Source organism: Pleurodeles waltl, chromosome 4_2, assembly GCF_031143425.1.
Source record: "Pleurodeles waltl isolate 20211129_DDA chromosome 4_2, aPleWal1.hap1.20221129, whole genome shotgun sequence".
Classification (NCBI taxonomy): domain Eukaryota; kingdom Metazoa; phylum Chordata; class Amphibia; order Caudata; family Salamandridae; genus Pleurodeles; species Pleurodeles waltl.
The window spans coordinates 1,032,396,190-1,032,423,949 of record NC_090443.1 but is presented as its reverse complement, the minus strand read 5'-3'; the positions used below and the strand labels follow the sequence as shown (position 1 = coordinate 1,032,423,949).

Below are 27,760 nucleotides of genomic sequence, written 5' to 3'. Positions count from 1 at the left end.
GCTTTGTTTACATTACGCGTGGCGCAGGCATAATGCAACTCAAAGCGTTACAGAGTGGCGCAATGTATGCAATGCACCACTCTGTAAATATGGCGCGGGGATTTCAGCCTCGTTGGGCCACATTAACGTCAAAAATAAATACTCTAATGTGGCGCAGGGTGAAGCCAGGGGATCATCAATATGCCCCAAAGTGCTCTGAAAACTATCCGCGAGGCACTGATTGGCAGCGCAGTTGTAAGGGCAATAGGGGGTAGACATGGGATATTCATTCAGCCTATCGATGGAAAGACTTGTACAAACTACAGTTTTTCAGCATTTTTAAAATAAAATGTGCAGCCTCTTTTCTGAAGATCCCACGTAGGCGAGTTAAGCCCAAGCAGAGGTTTTAAAATGAACCCCTGCAGCGAGAGCGCGCCTGGTGGTTGCGCCGTAAGATCACAGTTCGTGGTGTAAATATTCAGTCACTACTAGATAAAACCTCCTTGAAGGCGGAGTTTGCGGAGCTATATATCCTTTTGCCATTAATTGCAGATCAAAGGTGAAAGGGGAAATAATTTGTGACCAGCAGAGCTTTTGTCCTAAACGATGTCCATCTGAAGAGCAATGCTGCCATCTTGTGTCACCTATAAGAACTGCAGTGGAGTTATCTCCAGGCCTCAGCTATGCTTCAGACCGCCCACGCTGTGTGCTGGCCAGACTCTTTTGTTCCTAAAATACATAGAAAGGGCTTTGGGTCATCCCCTTGCTCAGGACTGGATTGTAATTGCTCTGATAAAGCGGTTACAGTTGCTTCTCCTGAGAGAACTCGTTGTACTGAATGAAATGACCTTTTAACGCAGTGATTTTTAGAATCAGGAACGGGCTGCTGCTCTGTGAGTCAGCCTTGCAGTGAATCAATCAATCAAACAGGATTTGTAAAGCACGACTAAGAGTGTATCCAGGCGCTTGCAGGTCTCGGTGGCTCATTTGAATAGCCAGGTCTTGAGGGCTCTACAGATTCCAGATGACAGGTGATGGTCTGGAGATGCGTGGGGAGGGTGTTCCAGGTTTTTAATACTATGTGGGAGAGGGCATGTTCTCCGCTTCTGCTTTGGTGGATGCCTGGAGTGTGGGAAGCTATAGGAAGACAGAGCATTGTCTTCTTGACGGTTTGTGGAAATTCAGGCGGGTGTTCATGTAGACGGGTCCTTGGTTGTGTAGAGCTTTGTGTGCGTGGGTCAGCAGCTTGAATACGCATCTCTTCTGCAGGGGAGCCAGTGGAGTTGCCTGAGGTGTGATGTGATGTTGGATTGTCTTGGAAGGTTGAGGATGAGTCTGGCTGTGGGGTTCTGTATGGTCTGAAGTCTTTATAGGAGTTACAAGGCGATTCCTATGTAGATGGTGGTGTGGTAGTCTAGTTGACTGGTGATGAGGGCCTGTGTCACAGTACGTCTCATGTGCCGGGGTAGCCACTTGAAGATCTCGGTAGCATGCGCACAGTGAAGAAGCAGATGGAGGAGACAATGATAATCTGTGATTCTGTGGTGAGCCATGTGCAGAAGGGGTGGGTGTGGGTCCGAGTTCTGAAGGCCACCAGGAGTCGTTCCATGTGTTAATCTTCCAAAGATCAGTCTTGTCTGTATTTGCTTAGCTGCAGGCAGTTTTCTTTCATCCAGTCAGCGACGCTTGTCATGCATTTGTGGAAGTTGGTTTTGTTGGTGGTGGGGTCATCAGTGAGTGATGGGATCTGACGATGTTGGCAAGCGGGGTCATATATGTGTTAAAAAGCATGGGGCTGAGGGATGATCCTTTGAAGTCCCTCCAGGTGTGTTGTCTTTTGGTTTGGAGGTGAAAGAAGGTAGGGGAATCCACTGGGTTCTTCCGTTGAGGAAGGAGACGATCATCTGAATGCATCCCCTTGGGTGCCAATGTGGTGGAGTCTTTTGATCAGCGTGTCATGGGATATGATATCAAAGGCCGCCGAGAGGTCAAGCAGGAACAGGGCCGCTATGTCTCCTTGGTCAAGGAGGTTATGGATGTCATCCATGGCTGGGATCAGGGGTGGTCTCAGTGCTGTGATTGCTGTGGAAGGCGGTTTGGGAGGCGTAGAGTAGCTGGTTCTGCTCCAGGTAGATCATGAGTTGTTGAAAGAAGAGCTGATCTGACAGGTCAGTGTGTGGACTGGTATTTTGCCTCTTTGTGGGCCAGTTTTATGATCTGGTGGGTAGGTGTTTAGTGATGATATCGATGACATGGCCACAAACATTTCCTGCGGCATGCACACACAAGTCCAGTCCCCCACACCTTGTAAAACACCTATAAAGTATTTTTTTACAAGTTCAAAACTGCCTCAATTTGCAAATGCAGACCACATTTTAAGCTAATTTTTTAAGCACATTTTACTAATGAGGGGCCACTCTTATTTGGTGCTCAAACCTGTTTTCTGCCCCAGTCCGACCCTGGTTAGGATAGTGAGTAAAGATCATTGAATGATACGTTTCCTAACAAAGGACTCTGCGCCACCTTCTCTTGCACAGTATATACACCATGTACCTAGATTTGGATGTCTTTTCATCTCTTACTTCCCTGCTTCTTTAGCTTTTCTCACTATTGTGTTTGTCAGGCCTAGGACTATTTTGGTCGCATATTGCTCTGATTAGATAAGTTGTATCCTTCCACTGCTTGGTTGATGAGACTGCTGTATTAATTTATTTTATTTTAAGCACTCCATGAAACATGTTTTCCTGTATCTCCCCTGTGTGCTGCTTTCCCCTCATATTTGGTCTATAAAGCTCATACACTGCACCCCTCACCCCTTCCTCTCTCTCTCAACTTCGTATTTATTTATTTTTGTTAAGTACCCCCACCCACCCCCTCTGTAGTCACCTCTTCCCTTACACTTGCCTCTTGGGGTAGTTACTCCCCCCATCCACTTTATCATTGCTCCCCTAGTATTCCCGTCACATCTTTTTTTCCACCTCTTTCCTAAATGTGCTTTCATGCACATTGTTTTTTATTTACTGCTCCATGATGATCATTGTTAGGATGGGGAGCCTTCTGCATGGCTCTGGAGAGGGTGCTTCCCTGCCCTGTGTTGATCTCCTGGCAAATCACTTGAAAGTACTGTAGGTTTTCTGGATCTCTGGGCATAGTGCACCCCTCTTTTACTAGTGGCTACTGCCCTCTTTACCCAGGTTATAGTAGATTAACAGTGGTAGTAGCATTAATCTATACTCAGGAGTACCTGTACCCCGCACCCTATAGGAGGGGCTGCCTACCAGCTCTCTCCTGGTACGGTCTGTGCATTCTACCTTATCTGGGTTCTTTTTGCTTCTGCCATATGCAGGATATGTGTACTGAGAGACAGTGGGTTCACTGGGGGAGGATGGGGAGCCAGTGTGTTGAATGTGAGCCGAGCTTGAATCTGTTCTGCGGGACATTCCAGCTCCCCCAGCCCACCCCTATTTCTTGTAGAAGCTTGGTGGGTTGAGGAAGGCGCTAGCCTCTATCTGTATTTAGCTAACACTCCCTCTGCTTGGACATGGTCACGGCCTCCTGGTCTGGAGTTAATAAAAATTCCTCTGTAGGGGACAGGCCAGACAGCTTCCAAAACACTGGAAGGAGCCCTCCTCACACGCAGTGACCAATCTGAGTCAGGATTGCAGTGGCACCCAGGATGTATAAGCAGTAGACCCACTGATTCATTGGATTAGCCTGTCAATCAGGGAATGATAAATATCTGGCCTCATTGGCCAGTTGATTGTTTAAGCCTGTTTCTTTTTCTGACAAGGCACCCACAAGGGGTCGTTGAAGGAGCTGAGATCCAGGAGTCTCCCTTCAGACCGGGGGATAGGGTTTGTATTTGAGAAGGTGTCTCTGTGATGGATTACTGGTGAAAGGAGTTTGCCAGTCTGATGGAAGGAGACGGGCTTCAGTTCATCAGGTGGCCACCAAGCTGAGAATGAGTGGTTGGTGAGGCTTTTAGAGACAATTGGTGCAAGGGCACATGTAGACTGCAGATAGCTGCTTAAGATAAGGAATCTTGCTACACAGCAACATCGGAGGAAATGGGGGAACCTCTGCATTGTCGTTAAAGGTCAGACATCTTCACCTGACCCCCCCCCTGTGCTGTGGGAGCCCGTGGGTCTTCCAGTTATTATCTGTGGTAGGGAGAACAGTGGCCTGTTGAAGACCTTATCATTTGAACCGCTGGTCCCTGCCCCAGCACTTGCATAGTCTCCAGCTTTTTTTGCTTGTCCTGTGCCAGTAGCAAAGTAGCTCTGTCCCCGTTGGTGCCCTGCTGTTAGAAAATCTAGGGTGCGACCAGGGGGTCCCTTTTTGTGTCATTTGAGGGTATCGGGGTGAACTGATGCCCTGGCCTGACAATACCACCCTACAGCTAACCCAGTGGCTGCTATAGTAGTGGGACACCAGTAACTGTGCCAAGATAAGAGCCACCTCTAGCCAGATCCCTGATACCACCAGAGTGGTGTCCTTGTCAACAAAGGATGGGCACTTATGTTGCCTTCAGTGGTGGGACAGTGAGTGGACTGGTCACATTTGATTTCATATCAACTGCTAAAACCCTAACACTGCAATAGCAGTATTGGTACCATTGCTCTACCTTTGAAGAGTAATCCTGTGCAACCTGGTCTGTTTACTGAAATGGTAACTGTGTTTTTATAGTGCTTAGGGCCATATTTATACTTTTTGACGCAAAACTGGGCTAACGCAGTTTTGCGTCAAAAAAATTAGCGCCGGCTAACGCCATTCTGAAGCGCCATGCGGGCGCCGTATTTAATCAATGACGTTAGCTGGCGTTAGCCGCCGGCGCTGCCTGGTGTGCGTGTAAAAAAACGACGTACACCAGGCAGCGCCAGCGTAGGGGGATATGGGGCTTGGGCGTCAAGAAATGGGGCAAGTCAGGTTGAGGCAATTTTATCGCCTGAACCCGATTTGCGCCATTTTTTTCGACTCCCAACCCCCATAGAAATGACTCCTGTCTTAGCAAAGACAGGAGTCATGCCCCCTTGCCCAATGGCCATGCCCAGGAGACTTATGTCCCCTGGGCATGGTCATTGGGCGTAGTGGCATGTAGGGGGGCACAAATCAGGCCCCCCATGCCACAAAAAAAAATGAAAAAAAAGACTTACCTGAACTTACCTTAATGTCCCTGGGATGGGTCCCTCCAGCCTTGGGTGTCCTCCTGGGGTGGGCAAGGGTGACAGGGGGTGTCCCTGGGGGCATGGGAGGGCACCTCTGGGCTCCTTCAGAGCCCACAGGTCCCTTAACGCCTGCCTTTTGCAGGTGCTAAAAAACGGCGCAAAAGCGGCCGTACGTCATTTTTTTTGACCCGCCCACTCCCGTGCGTGAATTTTGCCCGGGAGTATAAATCCGACGCACATGCCTCGGAGTCGATTTTTTAGACGTGAACGCCTACCTTGCATCTCATTAACGCAAAGTAGGTGTCCACGCAAAAAAATGACGCAAACTCCATGGACTTTGGCGCTAGACGCGTCTAACGGCAAAGTATAAATATGGAGTTAGTTTTGCGTCAAAATTGCGTCAAAAAAAACGACGCAATTCCGGCGCAAACGGAGTATAAATATGCCCCTTAGTCTCTGTCCAGGCGCTGTGATATTGATGAGGCTCAGAACTCTGGCCCAGAGTGTTATAGAGACTTCTGGTTTTCACTGTGTGTCTTAGTTTAGTGTATAGTGTATTTTACGTGTGTGTACTTTTCTTTTATAAAGCTAAGCAATTACTGGACATTGATCTTATTAGATGGTATTACACTGTAAACTGTAGTCTCAGGAGCACATTTACTAATATTTTACACAATGCAGAGCAGCAAACATTGTTGCTGTGTGGCGTGAAACGGACAGAGTAGAAATGTTCCATATTTAAAAAGATATGGAGCATTTCTGCCCTCTCCTGGCACTGGCTCAGTGTGTGGTGCAAGAGGACTGCATTGTGAGTAGGATTGTTTTGAGCAGGATGGGACACCTTCCTGCACAAAAACAATCCTTAGAGATTTTTCATTTTTCTATGTGTGCTGCAGAATGCAGCATAGGTAGAAATGGTAAATAATGAGAATCAGTAAAAATACATTCTCCTCATTAATCCTCACTGGGGAAGGTGCAGCATTATGACACATTGTCAGGTTTACTAGTGCTAGTAAATCTGGGAAGGTGCCAAAATCCAAGGGTGAATGCGTGGGAATGCCCATGCTCCTCCACCCACGGAACGCCTCCTAAGTTGAACTGTAACATAACGCAACACAAGCAGCTGCGTTGCAGTACATTTCTTTACAGTGCCATGGAAGGTGGAGCAAATCACCCCTTGCATAGCTTTGTAAACCTTATTAAAGCCTTTGCATATTCCTTAAATCATCTTACATGATGCAAGGACAATACAAATGCAGAATAAATCTAGGCCTGAATGTCTAACCCATCGTACCTCCTTGAGTAAGCCTTGGCCAGCTCTGTTTCGCTACCCTGCAAGAGTTAAGGTCCTTGAGAAGAGTACTTGGTTATCCGGTTTGGGGTCTGGTAGTACTGTGGCTCCCGAACACCAGCAGTGAACAACTCCATTTGATGCAACTATACTGATTGCCTGCCCTGGTGCCCCAAGAACCCAGTCGTCACATTGGTGGGCAATTGGTGTTGGATCACTAGACTTCATACTTGGCGGACACTGATACCAGGTGATAAGTCCAGTAGATACCTATGAGCTATATATCAAATTGCAGATAACATTGGAAAGGAATCTGAACTGCAGGGCTTGTCTGTAGATGAATTAAAGCAAATGTTCTTCGACGGGGTGGAAGGTCCCAAGGTCCAAGGGCAAGGAACATTTGGTTAGCCACATAAGAAAATGCTTTGAGAGAGAGACCATTGGAGAGCACTGTGAGGTAGAAAACTTACAGGAGACCAATGAGGACTTACAGGATGACCTTCAATGCAGGCTTCCCTTAGACCTGTCCTAGCGTTCCCCTAGACTTTGTTCTACCCCTGTCCCTGTAGCTAACTTTTCCCCTGCCGCTGGACTGGCATCCTTTGCATGGACTGACCTAGCAGAGACCCCGAAACTCCAGGAAGCTTAGGAGAAGAAATGGCAGGGGATTTTGAGAGGGAGAAGCAAAATAAGTTATTTTATATTGATTTGTATGGCAAACTATTCACCCAAGAGGGTATCCAGGCACTTGGGCAGGTGTGAGGTGCCCAAGGTGCTTATACCCTGAGCCAGATCTTCCGCTTCTTGTGAAACCCAATAACTGAGAAGGAGGCTCTGATGTGTCAATGGAGGTTCTTCCATACGATGTAGGGGAATAAGTGACCTCAAGTTCTGATTTTGTGGAATGTGTGCCCGTGAGCATGAGGCAGAGCGTAGGTGTCTGGTGGGTTAGTGAAAGTGTATGTGGCTGTTCAGGTATTTTGGGCCTGTGTTGTGTAGGGCTTTGTATGTGCGCGTGAGAAGTTTGGATTGGCTGCACTTCTGAATAGGGAATCAATGAAGCTACTTGAGGTGAGTTGTGATCTGGGTGCAGTGTGGGAGATCGAGTATGAGTCTTGTTCTGGATGGTCCGGAGTCTGTGTATGAGTTGTTTGGGGATTTCTGTGTTGCCAAAATCCAGCCTGCTGGTGATGAGTGCTTGCGCGCCTGTCCGTCTGGTGTTCTGAGGCAACCATTTAAAGATTTTTTGCAGCAAGCATAGGATGTGGAAGCAAGTGGTGCACACGGTGTTGACCTGAGCCATCATGTTCAGCTTGCTGTTTAGGATGATCTCGAGATTTCTTGCATGGTCTGTGGGTGTGGGTGTTGTTGCTAGCATTTGGTTCTCATCCAATCTGCTACCATAGTTATGCAGTTGATGAAGTTGGTCCTGGTGGTGACTGTCTTGTCCGTCAGGGAGAGGATGAGTTGGGCGTCATCGGCGTAGGAGATGACGGTGATGTCTTGTTGTCGGATGACGTTGACAAGCAGGATCATGTATATGTTGAAAAGGATAGAGCTGAGGGTCGATACCTGTGGGACATCACATTTCAGTCTCTTGGTCTTTGATGTGAAGGGTGATAGCCTGACCCTTTGGGTTCTTTCAGTGAGGAAGAAACAAAACCATTGAAGAGCAGAACCTTGTATGGCAACCTCTTGGATTCTTCTGATGAGTGTGTTATGGGAGACAGTGTTGAAGGCCACGTAGAGGTTGAGCAGGATGATGGCCACTGTTTCTCCTCAGTCCAGGATTATTTGAATGTCGTTAGTGGATGTAATAAGTGCTGTTGCAGTGCTGTGGTTGTTTACGAATCCTGATTGAGTGTTGTCTAGAAGATAGCACAGTTCGTGGTAGGTTGTGAGTTGCTTGTTGATGGCCTTCTCAATCACTTTAGCTGGAGGGGGAGCAGGGAGATAGGTCGGACGTTGCTCAGTTGAGTTGAGTTGGCTCTGGGGGTTCTTGAGGCTAGGGTTGAGTTCTGCAAGTTTCCTTTCATCCAGAAAAGCGGCAGATGTGATGGAGGTGTTGACGATGTAGGCGAGGGTGGTGGCGAATGGTGTCTTACTAGGATGTAGATGTGGTGAGGGCATGGGGCAGTTTGGGCCCCTGCGTGGATGGTCCGCATGATGGCTGCTGTATTGTTTCTGGTGAGAGTTGTCCATTCGGTCAGGTGGCCATCTTGGCTGGTGGTGGGTAGGTTACCAACAAGTTCTCTGGGGTTGGGTTGGTGTGCGAAGTTGCTGTAGAGGTTTTCAGTTTTGCTGTGGAAGAAGTTGGATAGGTTGTCACAGAGTTGTTGGGAGGCAGTGATGTTGTTGACAGTGGCTAAAGGCAAGGTGAAATCCTTAATGATTGAGAAAGTCTCCTTACAGGTGTTGGAGCTTTCTTTTATGCAGTCCACTGGTGCTTTTTTCTTTGTGTCTCTTATTTGCTGGGAATAGCGTCTGAGTGTGTCTTTATAGGTAGTTCTGTCGGTGATGTCATGGCTGGCTCTCCATTTCCTTTCTAGCTATTTATAGTGCCACTTGGTGCCTCAGAGGTCTTCTGTGTGCCAGCTTGTTTGATCTAGTATGCTTGTTGGGTTTGATGGGTGTGAGGGAGTCCACACAGGTCTTGATCCAGTTTCTGAAGTTCTTGATGCCCTTGTCAAGGTTGTCTGTGGGGCTGGCTGCAGCTTGGAATGCCGAAGCTGTACGGGGTGCTGACTTGAGGTGTGTTTATTTGGAAGTGGATGATGGAGTGGTCTGTTCATGTGAGTGGTGTGGTGGAGTTGAATTTGATGCTGTTGCTTGTGGTGAAGATAGGGTCCAGTGTGTGTCCTGCGGTGTGTGTTGGTTCTGGGATGAGCTGGATGAGCCCGATGTTACTCAAGCTTTAGAGAAGTGCTGTGGAGCAGGGGTAGTTTCGGTCTTCCAGGTGAAAGTTAAAGTCACTGAGGAGAATGTAGGCTCTGGAGTCGATGGTGAGCAGAGCGATGAAGTTGATGACGAGGTTAGTAAGTGTGGCTCATGGTCCGGGTGGTTGGTAGGCGAAGGTTCCATTCAGGGTGAAGTTTTCAGAGATTTGCAGCTTGAAGTACAGGTGTTCCGTGAATGGAGTGGCTTTCTTTGCAGATGCTGTGCATTTGAGATGATAGCAAGTCCTTCTCCTGGCTTGTGAAGACGGTCCTGTTGATCAATCTTGTAGCACGATGGGACTGCCCTGGCAATGTTGGGACCTGATGAGGGGCTGAGCCCGATGTCCATGATGAAGAGTTTGTCAGGTGCGTCGCTCAGTAGGTCCCATATTTCAGTTTTATGTTTGCTCAGCAATCGTGTGTAGAGAAGCATGCATGCGAGTGGGTGTTGATGTGCATGTTTGCTGTGTCATGTTGTAGGGTGAGGGTGTAGGCATTGCTATTGTTTGTGTATCAGGAGGGGGTGTTGTTAGCATTTGTATTAGGGGTGTGTGACTCCTGGAGGATCGACAGTGGGTGCAGGTGAAAGCTCCTACTGTGGTGTGAAGTTCAGCACAACAGAAGTTGGGAGAATGGTGCCTGGGGTCTAGCTTCATAAGTAGTACTGCGGAGTATCGCTGGGGGTGATTAGACCAGGGTATCTGGCACTGGGCGCAGTCCAGACATTGTTGGGCACAGACAGACTCACTCACTGCACATTCATGTTGCAGCTGCCATTAGGTAGGTCCTGGGAAGGGGGGAAGAGTGCAGGGTACCATTATGTAATTTCCTGTGCTAGTGGGTGATAAGAAATGAAGTATTTTCGCTTTGCTTCTTCTTTTAAAGATGGTTTTGGCTGGAAAACCAGTAATTTAATTTCCTATCTAAATGGATGATGGGAAATTCAGTGATATCACTTCCGGTGTAGGTGGATGATGGGAGATCCAGTGATGTCACTTTCTGTGCTGATGGGTGATGGGAAATGAAGTCCTCTTGATAGGCTTCTTCTTTTAAAGATGGCCCGCCAGGCAGATGAGAAGTGGCAAAGGAACAGACAAGAACAGTGGGCTTGGAAGGAGGAGAGTGAGAGTCAGGAGAAAGAGAAGAGAGGCAGGAGAGAGAAAGGGAAAGGTAGGAGAAATCGAGAGATAGGTTATTGGAAAGATAGCCCTGGAGAAAGAGAAGCTCAGGTTAGCAGCAGAGAAAGAAGTAATCTCCGGGGGTAGGAAGTCACCCTCCAATTGTAAGGAAAACACCACCAAGGTACCAAAGGAATTGATACGTATGTTTGTCCCAGGCACTGATATTCTCGGCTGGATCTGTACTTTTCAACTCACCTGTAAGGCTCAATGCCTATAAGATCAGTCCAGGGCAGGACTCTACTGAGGCGCCTCCCTAGGAAGGGACTGAGGTTGTTGAAAGGATGCCTGAGAAGGACAACCTGACATATGAGTGTAGGAAAGATGCTCTGTTTAGACAGTTTGGGTTAGAACCAGCCCAGTGCTCAAAGAGGTTCTGTAAAAACAAAAGGGGGGGATGGGGTTCCATTTGAGAATTTGATCCATGACATAAAAACGATCACCAGTACTTAAATCGGGTAATGACACTGAAGCGTCTCAGGGAAGAGTACTCTAATCCACTCAGACAGTACTTGTCTGACCTTACTGAGAAGGATCCAGAAAAAACTTGCAGAGTTGGCTGACAACTGGCTTACCAACAGAGAGAACATTGGGGACCAGCACTATGCTTCCAAGGCCAGAAATGAACTCCCAGCACCCTGACTCCGAACAAGAGCAGAAGCACCTTGCGGCTGCTCAGTAGAGTGATCTACGTGCTGAGTCCTATCTCTGAAACACAATCATGAACTAGATTCATAGATACAATGTTGCGATGCCATCCATACTGATCTGTCGCCATCACTTTTTGGTAAACTTTAGTCTGTTTTAATGTGCAGCGTCCCAGGTCTACTATTTCTCTTTCCAGTTCTGCAACCGAACAATCTTGTTCTTTGGTACAGTTGCATACCGAAGCCACGGCTTCTCCCCTGATATTCACTGTGAAGGCTTCCCAGAGTGTAGCCCCTGAGGGTACTATGTCGTGGTCCACTTGAATATATTCCTTAGTTTCCATTCCTTAGTTTCCTCTCTAATGTGGTTAGCAAAGTACCCATCCCACCTTTAACCTGAATTATATTCTGCTCCACAGGTGTCTAGCCTGCCAGACCACAGGGGAGATTCCGCATGCTGGGAGCAATGGCTGCCTCTGGCCCTTCAGTATCCCCCGCATCATCCATGATGCCATAGAAATCTCCTCCAATGGTTCTTTCCCATTGCAGCATCTATGAAAGATTCATAAGGGTTTGTGGTATTTCCTGGATAGGAACATGTGGCACATAAACCTTCAAGGGAGCCAGCTGGAAGAACGTAGCGCCCCATCCTATTGGTGTGCCCTTCGGAAACATGGAATACAAAGGATTTCTTCAGCAGGAAGGCCTACCCCCTTCAGCCGCAAGCAGAAAAACCTGTGTGTATCCCTCTGGCCTATAAAACCGCATGTACTACCTAGGAGATGTGTTTCTTGTAGTAATACTAAATATGGGGAGTGACCTTTAGGGCCATATTTATACTTTTTGACGCAAAACTGCGCTAACGCAGTTTTGCGTCCAAAAAATTAGCGTCGGCTAACGCCATTCTGAAGCGCCATGTGGGCGCCGTATTTATTCAATGACGTTAGCCGGCGTTAGCCGCCGGCGCTGCCTGGTATGCGTGAAAAAAAATGACGTACACCAGGCAGCGCCGGCGTAGGGGAATATGGAGCTTGGGCGCCCAAAAATGGGGCAAGTCAGGCTGAGGCAAATTTTTCGCCTCAACCCGATTTGCGCCATTTTTTTCGACTCCCAACCCCCATTGAAATGACTCCTGTCTTAGCAAAGACAGGAGTCATGCCCCCTTGCCCAATGGCCATGCCCAGGGGACTTATGTCCCCTGGGCATGGTCATTGGGCATAGTGGCATGTAGGGGGGCACAAATCAGGCCCCCCTATGCCACAATTTTTTTTTACAAAAAATACTTACCTGAACTTACCTTAAGTTCCCTGGGATGGGTCCCTCCATCCTTGGGTGTCCTCCTGGGGTGGGCAAGGGTGGCAGGGGGTGTCCCTGGGGGCATGGGAGGGCACCTCTGGGCTCCTTCAGAGCCCACAGGTCCCTTAACGCCTGCCTTGTCCAGGCACTAAAAAACGGCACAAAAGCGGCTGGACGTCATTTTTTTTGACCCGCCCACTCCCAGGCGTGAATTTTGCCCGGGAGTGTAAATACGGCGCACATGCCTCGGAGTCACTTTTTTAGACGGGAACGCTTACCTTGCATATCATTAACGCAAAGTAGGTGTCCACGCTAAAAAATGACGCAAACTCCATGGACTTTGGCGCTAGACGCGTCTAACGCCAAAGTATAAATATGGAGTTAGTTTTGCGTCGGAATTGCGTCAAAAATAAAGACGCAATTTCGGCGCAAACAGAGTATAAATATGCCCCTTAGTATGTTGGAATACCGCACCTCTGTTAATTTTATTGTTCAAGCCATTGACTTTTCACATCAAAACTGGTATTCAGCTGGGCTTGCCATATGTGGTTGTGGAAGCCTGTATATGCGTTGAATCAAGAGGTGAATGCATAACTATTTCACTAGACAATTGTATTCCCACAACTGCCCCCCACTACCCTACACTTCCACTCCAGATGTATCTGCTGCCCAATATCCCTCTAAACTCCACTAATGAACCCAGTCCATCATTCTGCAATGGCTGGGTATGTGGTGTCTTTCTTATTACCCACCCGATATCCACGATATGGGCCATACTTACAAAATGTTGGCGCAGGGCGCTGCTCTGCGTCAAATGTAAAGGACAGAAATACGCCATATCTAATGTGATACAGCGCATTCCTGTCCCTTTCAACTGCGCTGGCGCTGTTTTGGCTGCCTAGTGCCAACACAGGCATTGTCGGCAGGATTGTTTTTATGCAGGAAGGGGCAACTTTCTGCACAAAAACAATCCTGGGGAAACTTTCTGCACAAAAACAATCCTGTGGAGCCTTTTTTCTGTTTCCAGTTGTGCTGCAAAATGCAGCGCACACAGAAAGAAAAAACAAATGAGGAGAAATGAAGATATTTCTCATTGTTTCCCGTCCCCTGGGGAGGCGTAAGGTTTTTGTGCATCCCCAGGTTTACAGACGGTCATAAATCTGGGTTTGTGTCAAAACCCATGGATGTTGCATGGGAACACCCACTGCAACGCCCTTGGAACGCCTCCCTGGCTCAGAGTAAGGCAACGCAGCGACTTGCACCGCCTTGCCTTACTCCATATCTATGAGGCCATTCACCGCCATGCTATGTGACTTTGTGTGACCTCACAGATATGGTTGGGACTAAAAGTGACGCAACGGTGGCACAAGACTCTCATAAATATGTCCCCATGTGTTTCAGCTTTCTTACTTCTATCTTGGAAAGGCACAAGGGTGTCTGTGTTGTTGGCATGACATCACAAGAGGCAGAATACAGCACCCGCTGAAAGAGGAAAAAACAAGGAGACATGTAAATATTTCTCTACGTTACGCCTGCTCTGGGGAGGTGTATGTTTTTGGCGCTGCCCCAGAATTAGACTATGTTGTAAATCGGGGGGGCAGTGTCAAAACCTATGGGTGTCACAGCAACGCCCATGGCATGTCTCCCCAACGCCAATGCAGTGACTTGTGCTGCGTTGCCTTCCACAATATCTACAAGGCTGTGTAAAGCCACGCAGAGTGGCTTTGTGTGGCCTTGTAGATATGGGCCTGCACTGTGCGCCACAGGAGCGTCGAAAAAGTGACGCTCCGGGGGCACACATGGGCTTGTAAATAAGACTTTGAATTTCCTCCCGCGACCCCTGAATGCTACACACACACTCTGAAATGAAATGAAAAACTGATTTTTAAAGCGCAAGGTGTCAAGGTGCTAAAGATTCCCAAAATCCACCATAATACGGGTATCAAGAAAGCTCATTGCCTATAAATCTTCGAGCACCCTTCACGAGGGAAGCCTGGGATCCCCAAACGTAGGACATTACAGAAAGGCAACACAGACCCACGTGAGCCTTGATTACAACCACCTCCCATATGCAAAACCACGGGTTGTCCTAGAACAGGATGGCACGCCTGCTCCACTTTACTATATTCTTTGTTTTCTTCACAACCATAGACGTAACTCTCTGGTCCTGCTCTCCAGCATCTCAACTCTGCATGAATACTGTCACCTTGGGCCAGGTTTACTTAGAGACGGACACAGCAGGACAGATCCAAAGCTCATAGCTATGGAGCTGCTGCAGTCACCCCCTGTGCTGCTGTACTTTACTCTGTCTTGTGCCACACACAGACCCTTGCAGCATAGTGGTTGGGTGTGTGTGTGATGTCTAGCATAGGGTTTGTACTGGATACTCTTCCAGAATAAAACACTAGGCTTAGAAATGTAAAGCTTTTCTCTAAATGTGTATGTATGCTGCTGTACAGGGCAGGATACACATACATTTAAAAAAAGGTTTGAGAAAGGAAAGCTTTTCTCAAACTTCACATGTGCCTTTGAAGAGGTGTACATTTTTGGCACACAGCCCTGTCTACCTTTTCTTTGACTACATAAGGCTTTGAATACAAATCTATGGGTGGTTGCATGGGAATGGCCATGTGTATCACCCATTAGGGGTGGGAGGAATTGGAGGAATTTGGGCCCGTATTTATACTTTTTTTAGCGCCGCATTTGCGTCGCTTTTTGACGCAAAACGGCGCAAACCTACAAAATACAATGGTATTTTGCAAGTTTGCGCCGTTTTTGCGTCAAAAAACGACGCAAATGCGGCGCTAAAAAAGTATAAATACGGGCCTTGATTCTCTGGAGTTACATTAAAATTCTGTGAGATTCCGCAGAATTCCGTGATGAGGCTAACGGGGCCTGAGGCTATTTTCTTAGTGCAAAATGTACCCTCACATTGAAAAAATGGATGCTAGGAAGCATTTTGTATGAAGAAAGTATCGCAGCCACACAACAACTCGGTGCCCTTGCATAATTTGCACTGATTACTGCAGACTATGTAAGGGCAATGAGATGTGTGCACTGCAGTGGTTTCTACACACAGCCGCAAGAGGGAGCAGTCCCTCTATGTTTAAGAACCACTGCAGATAAAACTTTAATCTCCATTAGTTTTTACACATAGCGGGACTGCTCCCTCTTCCAGCCCTCTTTAAAAACCATTTTACCGCAGATTAATTCTGCCAAGTAATTCTGCGTTACAAGCATAATGCAGAATTACTAATTCCTCTGATTACGCCAGTGGAATTAATAATTCCTCAAAGGTTTATTACCCATGGGACATCCGCTGGATGTAAAATGTCAGACCGACGCAAAGCACTCCTTTGAGTTACCTTAGGACTACTTTTCAATGTAAATCTTAAAGTAAATCCCACTACAAGACTTTGTGCTGGTTTTATCATTTTTTGTGACATTCCACTGGCATAAAGCCTTGATACACCTGGCCCCATGCACCCAAACCTAGCTGAGCCACGATATATCCCTCACTACTGACAGCAGTGTTCCACAATCCTGATTCTAGACTGGGTATGGGAGACCTGGGCCACCGGTACGCGAATGATGGATCAGTACAGTCCTGTAGGAAGATGTCTGATCTCTCTCTCTCACACACTGACAGGCAAACCCCCTTCAACCAGCCACTGCACTGGTTGGGGCTGATATCGATAAGAGGCAACAGACAGGAACAAGGCCAACGGACAGGTGAAGAAGATTTCCAGTATTTACAATCATTTGAACGACCTACAAGCGAATCTTAAACACGCCTACATGTCGAACTGCACGAGAGATTTAGGCTCTGACATACCAGAAGAAACAAGGACCAACATATGTTCTACAGCTGCAAAGTCGCCCATGTGCACTCAGCATAAAAAAACCTGTATCAAATACTGATGAAGTTATATTTTACGCCATTGAGATTGAGAGCGATGTTTTTGATTTTATCACCAATGCTGTAAAGTGTGCAGTACTTTGTCTATTGTTTTGGGCACCTGGCAAGGACAGCATCTACCCAATCACAACAGCATTCGACAAGCTAATAACATCTTCTACGGGCAGCGAGGTTTAACATGATGCATTTTTAGAAGCGTCAGCTAGCCCTCTTGCCCCCAGCCCAAAGGTGGGTGAAACCGTGGACCATCTGCGCAATAGAAAATCTGTTGACCGTAGACCACAAAATAGTTCACAAATTTAAGAAAGTTTGGTTGCTTTTTAAAAATTACCTGAAATGGGAACGGATGAATATTGATGGCCTGCTCAATACGCTGAAAATCCAACAGTCTCGTCTGTATGATATGCCCTCTTCTGACATTTCAATTACTGATGGGGCAGCTTAACACATTGGCATCAGGAAGATGACAGAAAAAGCAATCTGTGTTCAGCTCCAAGATCACATTAATGCTAACCATCTCCTACACGACTACCAGTCAGGGTTAAGATCACGCTGCCGCACAGACACCAAACTTTACACATCATAGACAATGACCTCCTGATCGCAGATGAAGATGACCCTTGCCTCCCGATATTGCCTTACGTTTCAGCTGCCTTCAACACAGTCGACCATCCCACGCTCATATGCATCCGGGGTCTTGAATGGGATTCACCACCGCGGTCCTTTACTGGCTCTTTTTCTACCTTTTCAACCGACACCAGTATGCCGCAAAAGATCCCTTTCACCTGTAAAAACCACCAAGGTTCCAGATTGCCCCTTGTGATCTTCAACCTCTACATGAAGCAACTTGTTCTACTCACATATAACAGCAGTATGATGAATCAACATGCTGATCATACACAACTCTACTTGAAAGTCTCTTCCGTTTCAGACATCCAGTGCCCCAAATACGATCTGAAATACAATCGAGACCTACCTAAAGCACAACCCATCCAAGAGAGAATTCCTGTTATTTGCAAAAATAAACAAGAAATACTACAAAGCTGGCTCAATGACAGGAAATTTGAATTCTAACTTTCACTAAATGCCAACTCATTTGGATTTACCCAAGACACCAAACTCACTCTGCAGGAACACATTGCCAAAAATACAGAGATGGCCAAGTACCAGGTCTTCCTTCAAAGAAAGAGAAATTATTTCTTCTAGAAACAAACTTCAGAACTGCAGTTTAAGTCCTTGTACTGTCAAATCTGGATGGCTGTAGCACCCTATGCCATGGCCTCCCAGACTCCACATTGACGTCCCCTAAGGGCAGCTGTATGGTACAGCACATCTCATCCCGGGCCTGAAGAAACACAATCACATTTCCCCCATCCTATTGGATCTCCACTGGCTCCCTGTGCCCGTCCACACCATCTTCAAAGCCAGGTACATCATTTACAAAGTCATTGCGACTAGCACACCCTTTTATCTTGCATACAAGATCGCCATCTCTGGTAGCTCTTCGCACACCCGCAGCCCGGACACCATCAGACTTCAAATTAAGAAATGGAAAAAAGAAAAATACAAGACAACAGGCATTTTCAATCTATGCAACCAAGAACTGAAACAGCATCCCGTTTCCATCAGGCCTGCTCCAACCGTGCTCAGATTTAGGAAACAGTTGAAGACTCACCTTGTTAAAGAACGCTGTATCAATGCATTAATCGTCCACAAACCAGCTCCAATTTGCTGCAGTTCAAGGAGTTTCCTTTACTGTGGCACCACCTATTAGGCTTTGAGGGTTGATTTAGTTTGCGTCAGAGACAATATAGCACACTGAGGGCCATATTTATACTTTTTGACGCAAAACTGCGCTAACGCAGTTTTGCCCCAAAAAAATTAGCGCCGGCTAACGCCATTCTGAAGCGCCATGCGGGCGCCGTATTTATTGAATGGCGTTAGCTGGCGTTAGCCGACCGGCGCTGCCAGGTGTGCGTGAAAAAAAACGACGTACACCAGGCAGCGCCGGCGTAGGGAAAAATGGCGTTTGGGCGTCCCAAAATGGGGCAAGTCAGGCTGAGGCGAAAAAATCGTCTTAACCCGATTTGCGCCATTTTTTTTGGGGCGCCGAGACGCCATTAACATGACTCCTGTCTTAGCAAAGACAGGAGTCATGCCCCCTTGCCCAATGGCCATGCCCAGGTGACTTGTGTCCCCTGGGCATGGTCATTGGGCATAGTGGCATGTAGGGGGGCACAAATCAGGCCCCCCTATGCCACAAAAAATAAATAAAAAAATACTTACCACAACTTACCTTTTCTTCCCTGGGATGGGTCCCTCCATCCTTGGGTGTCCTCCTGGGGTGGGCAAGGGTGGCAGGGGGTGTCCCTGGGGACAGGGGAGGGCACCTCTGGGCTCATTCTGAGCCCACAGGTCTCTTAACGCCTGCCCTGACCCAGGCGTTAAAAAGAGGCGCAAATGCGGGTTTTTTTGCCCCGCCCACTCCCGGGCGTGATTTTTGCCCGGGAGTATAAATACTACGCACATGCCTGGGAGTCATTTTTTAAGACGGGAACGCCTACCTTGCATCTCATTAACGCAAGGAAGGTGTTCACGCAAAAAAAATGACGCTAACTCCATGAACTTTGGCGCTAGACGCGTCTAACGCCAAAGTATAAATATGGAGTTAGTTTTGCGTCGAATTTGCGTCGAAAAAAACGACGCAAATTCGGCGCAAACGGAGTATAAATATGCCCCTGAATACCATACATAGGGGCAGATTTACTATACTGTCAGGCAACGCAGCAGCCAAAAACTTTGCGTTGCGTGATAGGGAGGGAGCAGGAGAGTGCCATCTGTACTGAGATATGACTCTCTCCCCCCCTTTCCCTAGGGCGGCGCGGATTTTAGCTGCCGTGCGCCACGCACAAATCTTTGTGTCATAGTGAAAGGATGTGTGCTTGAGTCTAGCGTAGGTTTTGAACTGGAAGGGTTCCTCTCCAGTACAAAATACTGTGCCTAGACACCTTAAAAGTCTTTTCTTACTTCGTAAGTGTGCTGCACAGTGCAGCACACGTGCAAAGTGGTAAAAGAAAAGAGAAATGAAAACACTTCTCCTTTTAACACCTGATATCAAAAGGCATTATTTTTTTACGCAAAGCCCTGTCTTGCATTTTTAGTAAATAGGGTTGTGTGTCAAAAAGGGTGGGTGGTTGGATGGGGACGCCCATGTATAGCCCCCTTGAATCTAAGTTATACAAAGCTGCGTTTCGTGCTACTTTGCATTACCTTTAGTCAATTTCCAGCGCAAAACAAATTTTGTACCAGAAAGTAATTGATTAGAAACATTTTTACTGGTTTGCACCCAGCGCAAAAATTTTGTAAATCACCCCCATAGTGTCTGGGGCGCTGCTAAGTGCACAACAGAGGCTCTCCGGCTCTCTCACATGTGTGAGGCTGAGTTGCCGGAGTTGGTGCTGCTATGATCCACAATGTACCATTTCCTCTTTGCCTTGCTTGTCACACCTGTTGAGGGTGTATTTTTAAAGTACCGCTCGGTAGGAGGCTCCTCAGCCGACCCACTTTTTATAAAGTTTCATGGCCCTCCTGTTTCCTTTCTGATCAGCTTAAAGTCAGATTCTCATATGTCCAAGGAACCTCCCTTCTTCCTTTCACACAACAGTCAGAGCATCCTTACCTGAGACACTTTCATCTTACGGTCACATGTAAACTATGAGCACTGTAAAAATGTTTATTCTTCATGTTCTACATTCTATTTAAAGCTCTTCAGCAAGTGACAATAAAACGCGAAACATGCTTTTCTGCAGTAAAGGCATAACAGTGAAATATAAAATTGTATTTATCATAAAATGAAAAGTATTTTCAACTTAGGATACCTTTTTAAAGCATCAACCCTGACATCACTATATTTCCACAAACCCCCTCCACCCTTACATTCAATGTCTAATCGCCCAGCAGCTAACAGTAAGTGATGTCACAGGCATGCATAGACTCACGTACAGCATATTTTTCCATCTTACATTCTATCCAAAATTCTCAGACCCACGTGCAGGATTGACTCTTAGCTCACATTCCCTATTTCTAAATTATTCTGCTCAGACACATGTTCCGGGGTGACCCTCAGCTTGCATCATCTCAGATGTATCCTGCCCCTAGCAGAGCACAGGGCTTTTTGTTACCTACACAAGTTACCATTGGTTTGAGTCAAAGCCAGCTGATTTGCAACCCTAGTTCAAATCTAACATTTTGAGACCTCACTTCCTGTCTCGGACTGAGGGCCAAGCTCGCCAATGTTCACACCTCCTGATTATTCACCGGATTACAGGAAGTGAGGTTACTGCACCTACAGGTATCACCTCAGTGATACTGCTTCCGGTATGGGTCCCAGCGGATGCTCACAAATGGCTGATAACCTCTTCAGTGGCTTTGGGATGTACCAACAGACTAAAAAAAAAAATCTCTCTCTCTCTCTCTCTCTCCACGTGTCATGTCAAATGGATTATTGCTCTGACATCACTTCCTATTTCTGTAAAGACACAAATTCACTATTGCTTACCAATATTATCTAAACTTTTAAATTATTACAGTTTGCACACTCTACCTATAGTGCAGCGGACTGCATGAAAAGATGTTATTGCCCCGAATGCACGTTATGTCTGCTAAACAACTGCTTTGACATCCCTTCCTGTTCCTCTGACTGCACACATTTGAATAAATACACGCGCGCTTCCTCTTACTGCACCAGTCTGCAGGAAGTGGGTTCCTGCCCTGCACACATGCACCAGTGTTTACCGACATTCTTGTTGCCACAATCCAGTCAGTCAATGAGTTTGTGAGTGCCTAAGTACCCTGACGTTATGTACTCTGCCTAAGCATGCAGCATATCACAGAAAAAGCACCTGAGCCTTTCTGCACATTCTGCTCTGACATCACTTCCTGTTTTTGCCCAATAAAACACCTGCATACATATGACGTTTCATTCTGCTCACTGCAGGAAGGGAAGGCGCAGCCCGACATGCATTTTCGTGTAATTGATGCGTGTCTTACAAGTGACCCCACTTCCTGTTCCTTTCCAAACAGAATGTGACTATTTAACACATCACTCTACACTATTGAATATCTCAAAAAGCAGAACCAGCGGGAGTATAATGTGAATTTTGAAACATACAAATAATTGAACTTTGACAAATAGTCACATGTTTAAAAAATGTAAAACTCCTTAAAACATTTTTTAAAATAATATAAACTGATATTAACATCAACTTGTTTTTTTCCAAAACAGCGGAGTCTTCTCGGCGTCTCATGTACCGATCCTTCTCAGGTGACGTCCTAGAGAGGGTAGTCGCTCCAGAGACTGCAGGAATAGAAATGGAAGAGCAAGGGTTAATTTACTGACAGCGCGCCCATATTATTTGATCATACGATAGCAAATAAGTTTAAAAACATTTGCTAAACAAGAGGTTCCAATTCTGTTCCAAACATAAGTCCTGAGAAAATGGGCTATGAAGCAATCTTTTGAGTACACAGGTAATATTTATATGTTTCTGTCCAAGATTCTAAGGGGCATATTTATACTCCGTTTGCGCCGGAATTGCGTCGTTTTTTCTGACGCAATTTAGACGCAAAACTAACTCCATATTTATACTTTGGCGTTAGACGCGTCTAGCGCCAAAGTCCATGGAGTTAGCGTCATTTTTTAGCGTGGACACCTACTTTGCGTTAATTATATGCAAGGTAGGCGTTCCCATCTAAAAAATCGACTCCGAGGCATGTGTGTCGGATTTATACTCCCGGGCAAAAATCACGCCTGGGAGTGGGTGGGTCAAAAAAAATGACGCACGGCCGCTTTTGCGCCGTTTTTTAGCACCTGCAAAAGGCAGGCGTTAAGGGACCTGTGGGCTCTGAAGGAGCCCAGAGGTGCCCTCCCATGCCCCCAGGGACACCCCCTGTCACCCTTGCCCAACCCAGGAGGACACCCAAGGATGGAGGGACCCATCCCAGGGACATTAAGGTAAGTTCAGGTAAGTGTTTTTTTAATTTTTTTTTTTGTGGCATAGGGGGGCCTGATTTGTGCCCCCCTACATGCCACTATGCCCAATGACCATGCCCAGGGGACATAAGTCCCCTGGGCATGGCCATTGGGCAAGGGGGCATGACTCCTGTCTTTGCTAAGACAGGAGTCATTTCTATGGGGGTTGGGAGTCGAAAAAAATGGCGCAAATCGGGTTGAGGCGAAAAAATTGCCTCAACCTGACTTGCCCCATTTCTTGACGCCCAAGCTCCATTTTCCCCTACGCCGGCGCTGCCTTTTGTACGTCGTTTTTTTTAACGCACACCAGACGGCGCCGGCGGCTAACGCCGGCTAACGCCGGCTAACGTCATTCAATAAATACGGCGCCCGCATGGTGCTTCAGAATGGCGTTAGCCGGCGCTAATTTTTTTGACGCAAAACTGCGTTAGCGCAGTTTTGCGTCAAAAAGTATAAATATGGGCCTCAGAATCCCAAGAGAATGGATTGCACCTCAAGGAGGTCTGAAGTGTTGTGTAATTATAGTACTGGGATATAAAGTAGGTTATCTGAGGGCATTCCTGCCCTTCCCCCCTGCGATGCAATTCAGGCACCCTGGTGCAAGGATGCCGGCATTGCAAGCAGGATTGTTTTGTGCAGGAAGGGACACCCGCCTGCATAACAACAATACCGTGAGGCTTTTTCCTCTTTCTATGTGTGCTGCACAATAGTGATATTTCTCCTCGTTGCGCCTCCCCTCAAGATGCGCAAGGTTTAGCAGATCGCCAGCTTTACAAGGTCTTGTGAATCTAAGGATGCGTCAACAACCATGGATGTTCCATGGAACCACCCATCGCAACGTCCACTGAACACCTCCCTGGCGCAGAGCAAGGCAACGCAGCGACTTGCACTGCCTTGCCTTACACCATATTTATGAGGCCATTCAGAGCCACACAAAGTGGCCTTGTATGGCTCCAAAAATATGATTTAAGTAGCTTGCACCACCATTGCGTCACAAAAGGTGGCACAACGGTAGCGCAAGGGCCTCATAAATATGGCCCCCCAATTTACAAATTGGTTGATAATCACAGGAAGATCATTGGAAATCTGGTCCACAGAGAATAGCGGTCTAATACTTTCCCTCCCATCCTCTCACCTCTTTATCCTATTAAAAAGGAGTATGATTGGAATGGAAGCTAAATTTGTTTGAAAATTGCCATGTACTGAGTCCACATAGACGAACTATGAGTTATTAAGGTAAATAAGACATGTAATAGAAACTTGAGTTCACTCATGTGGTCCACTACGGCAAAATACTTTTTGGGGTGCTCCTAATTAATCCTTGATAAACTTGACCACAGGGGCTTGTGCAAGCATATGTATATGGGGACATCATTGCTTAGCTGCTGAAATTCAATATAATGTTCCAGAAAACTTGTTTAAACAAATCACTTGAATTGGAGGTTTCCATACAATTTGAAAGTTCAGCAAAGTTGGTGAACTAATGAAGAGGGGAAATCTAACTTGCACTGGCAACTTGGAGTAGAAAAAACGAAGGGCCAGATTTACAAGGCCCCAGTGCCTCCATGCGCTACACTAGTGTAATTTTGTTTACGCTAATGTGGCTCAAGGAGGCAATTTTCACTGCACCATATTTAAAAAGTGGTGCAATGCATGCATTGCGCCACTTTGCGACCCCTTGTGCCACATCATGCATGCGTCAGGCATAATGTATGCAACAGTGGCGTTCCTGCATTGGGGGCCCGTAAAATTGGCACGGTGAAATCTACAAGATTTCACTGCGCCATTTTGGGTGTCATTTTTAACACCTGCTCAAAGCAGGTGTTAAAGTGAAGCATCCATTTTAATCAATGGGCCTCCTTGCACTTTGCTGCACTAGCATCCAAAGTTTTGACGCTAGTGCAGCAAAGCGCCACAATACCGTCAAAAAGTTTGATGCTATTGGCCTAACATGCACCATGGTTCTCCGTATTGTAAATATGTATATGTATTGTAATGGTGTCGTTAGGTGGGGCACGGGCAATGCAAGAAAACCTGCGCATCAGCACTAATGCGCAGGTTCTTGTAAATAGGCCCCTAAGCGTCACAGACCAGACATAACAGGGCGAAGAGGGAAGACTGGCGCTATGGAGGCATAACCACTCCGGAGGGTGTAGAGAAGAAGCAAACTCTTCCCAAGCAGCACATTATGAAGGCTTATGTAGATATTTTTTACATTACATTATTTATTCACATGCATTCACAAGCATGCATGCATTCTGCCTTCCAGACCCTCACTGTGTAAGCTTGACCTGGAAAACGTGTCATGCGCATACAGCTTGCTGACGGGTCCATCTATGAAACAAATAAATACACACTCCTACACACAGCCCCCCACCTCCACCAATGGAGCTGGACTATGACGTGACCTTCACACGCTCCTCTGGTATTGAGTAGTTGGGTTGAACCTCAAGAGACCACCATTTTCCTGAGGAGCATGGGAGGTTGAGGATTGCCAGCCCTGGTCTCTGCTTTGGGATGATGAGCTCACTCACCTGTTCACAAATCTTGGGTCATCTCTATGTTCCAGCACAAGGTCCCTGATTGCCTTGGGAGGCTGCAGCCCGAGGAACTCGGCCCTCTCCCAGCGCTCCAGCCGCGTGATCCCTATGAAGAGATGATATAAAAAGGTGAGTGTATCTGCATTCCCACCCTACCCACATGGGTACATCATGGAGCTACAGGAGTACTAGTAAAGATGGTGTGTGTAGCCACAGATCCAGGATTGCCACCTGTAGACAATGCATGGTGTGATGAGTACACTGTGCAGCCAGCTTTCTCCAAACCACAAACTGGGGAAGTGATTCATTCCCACTCTGAGCTTGGCCAAGAGAGAGTGTACACCACGTAAAACACAGTAGATCCCAGCCAACACCATTACAAACACAGTAATTCTCAGTCTACACCATTATAAACACAGTAGATCTCAGTCGGTTTACACTATTACAAAGTAGATCTCAGTCTAAACCATCCTAAACACAGTAGATCAGCCAACACCATTATAAACACAATAGATCTCAGTGTAAACCATTATAAGCACAGTAGATTTCAATCTACATCACACACACACAGTAGATCCCAGTCTACACCATTATAAACACAGTGGACCTCAGTACACACCATTATACACACAGTAGATCCCAGTCTACAACATTATACACACACACAGTAGATCCCAGTATACACCATTCTAAACACAGTAGATCCAGGTCTACACCATTATACACACAGTAGATCCCAGTCTACAACATTATACACACACAGTAGATCCCAGTATACACCGTTCTAAACACAGTAGATCCAGGTCTACACCATTATACACACAGTAGATCCCAGTCTACAACATTATTCACACACAGATCCCAGTCTACACCATCATAAACACAGTAGACATCAGTAAACACCATTATACACACAGTAGATCCCAGTCTACAACATTATTCACACACAGTAGATCCCAGTATACACCGTTCTAAACACAGTAGATCCAGGTCTACACCATTATACACACAGTAGATCCCAGTCTACAACATTATCCATACACAGATCCCAGTCTACACCATCATAAACACAGTAGACATCAGTAAACACCATTATACACACAGTAGATCCCAGTCTACAACATTATTCACACACAGTAGATCCCAGTATACACCATTCTAAAAGCAGCAGATCTCAGAGGCATCTAGACCACTCTTTATGATTGACAACCGTTCACAAGGGGTGCTGTTCTAAGCCGAGGGTCACCCAGCTTCACGATGAAAGGGAGTTTGAGGGGGGTGGGGGCAGGGGTGGGGGATGAGGGGTGGGGCAGGGGAGGGGGGTGGGGGCTTGGGTGCCTCTTCAGGTCGAATAAGATTCTGGTATCATTGCTGATAACTTTGTCCAGCAGAAATAGAAGCCTGTTGAGGAGGCCACAGGCAGACTGTTGCAATAACCTAATTTACTGTTGAATTAATTACTGCCGTGGCAGTATGGAACTAGAGACATCAGCATAAATTGCTTATATTCAGGACTTGATGATGCTCTGCAGTGGCAAACGATTCTATGCACGTTTATGAGTTCAAGGAAATGCTGACATTTCTAGCGAGGAGAAAAAAGTCTGGGAGCATATTTAGAAGCCCCATACACCAGTAGTGCATCACTTTTTTGACCCTCCGGCGGTTCAGAGTGCAGACCCATATCTAAGAGGCACGTAATGGCACCTTGCATAGTTTTTCATGGCCTCGTAGATATGGAGTAAGACAACGGAGCGCAAGTCACTTTGTTGCCTTACTTTGCGCCAAGAACGCATTCCATGGGTGTTGCAGTAGTTTTCCCACGCAACACCCATGGATTTTGATGCATTCCCATATTTACAAGGAGGTGTAAACCTGGGGATTTGTCAAAACCATACGCCTCCCCAGGGGAGGCGCAAAGAGGATATTTTCATTTCTCTCAGTTTTTTCCTCTGTCCATGCGTGCTGCATTCTGCAGCACTCATGGAAAGGGGAAAATGCCTCCATGGATAGTTTTTGTGCAGAAGGGTATCCCTTCCTGCACAAAAACAATCCTGCATGCATGGTGCAAGGGTGCCTGCGTTGACACTAGGCAGCCCATTGTGCGCCAGCGCAGGGGGAAGGATAGGAATGCACTGTATTTCATAAATACGGTCCATTCCTGCCCTTTCCTGTGGCGCAGGACAGCGCAGCAAGGTCTCTTGCTGCTCTGCCCTGCACCACTACTGTTGTAAATATGTCCCTAGATGTCAAGAGGAAAGTAGATCGAGCTAGTTGCGGAGAAGGGTGAGGAGAGGATGGACCGTAAAGGACCTCAGCTTTGGAGGAGTTAAATGTAAGAGAGCAGATGGCCACTCAATGTAGGAGAAGAGGGTGGTAAAGCAGAATATTGCTTTCTCATCAGTTTTAAAGTGGAAGGAAAAGTTGGAGGAGACAGTGTCCACAAGCGAGGAGGTGCATTGAGGGGGCTATGAAGAACCCCTGAAAGGCCCCTATGTGGCAGCAGGGCGGTGGGGACCTGCTGGAGTCCCATGACACTGAGAAAGAGGAGAACCACTCCAGCTCAGATCCACTATGGTTACCCACTTCTTGGCATGCACAGATCTGGTCAATTCATAAAATGATTACATTAAAATCACCAAAGTAATTGGCAGTGGTTTGGCTTCATTCAAGCATTTGAATGAATCACTTTGTTGCCACTTCTGCTATCCTTAATCCAAAAGGGTCAACCTATGCGAAAACACACACAGGCTTTTAATTTCAGGCTATTTCTGAGTACAA

The 27,760-nt window shown here is 46.7% G+C and overlaps 1 protein-coding gene across 2 annotated transcripts in view; it reads right to left on the bottom strand.

Moving 5' to 3' along the window:
* Window positions 1–20,128: 20,128 nt before the first annotated feature.
* POLD4 (DNA polymerase delta 4, accessory subunit) overlaps window positions 20,129–27,760 on the bottom strand; it is a 99,850-nt gene continuing 92,218 nt past the window's right edge. For both annotated transcript variants that reach the window (XM_069232938.1, XM_069232937.1), the window contains exons 4-5: window positions 24,977–25,088; window positions 20,129–21,767 (exon numbers count right to left, since the gene is read on the bottom strand). In XM_069232938.1, coding sequence (XP_069089039.1) covers window positions 21,743–21,767; window positions 24,977–25,088 — 137 coding nt within the window. In that variant the 3' untranslated portion in view covers window positions 20,129–21,742. The remainder of the gene's footprint in view (window positions 21,768–24,976; window positions 25,089–27,760) is intronic.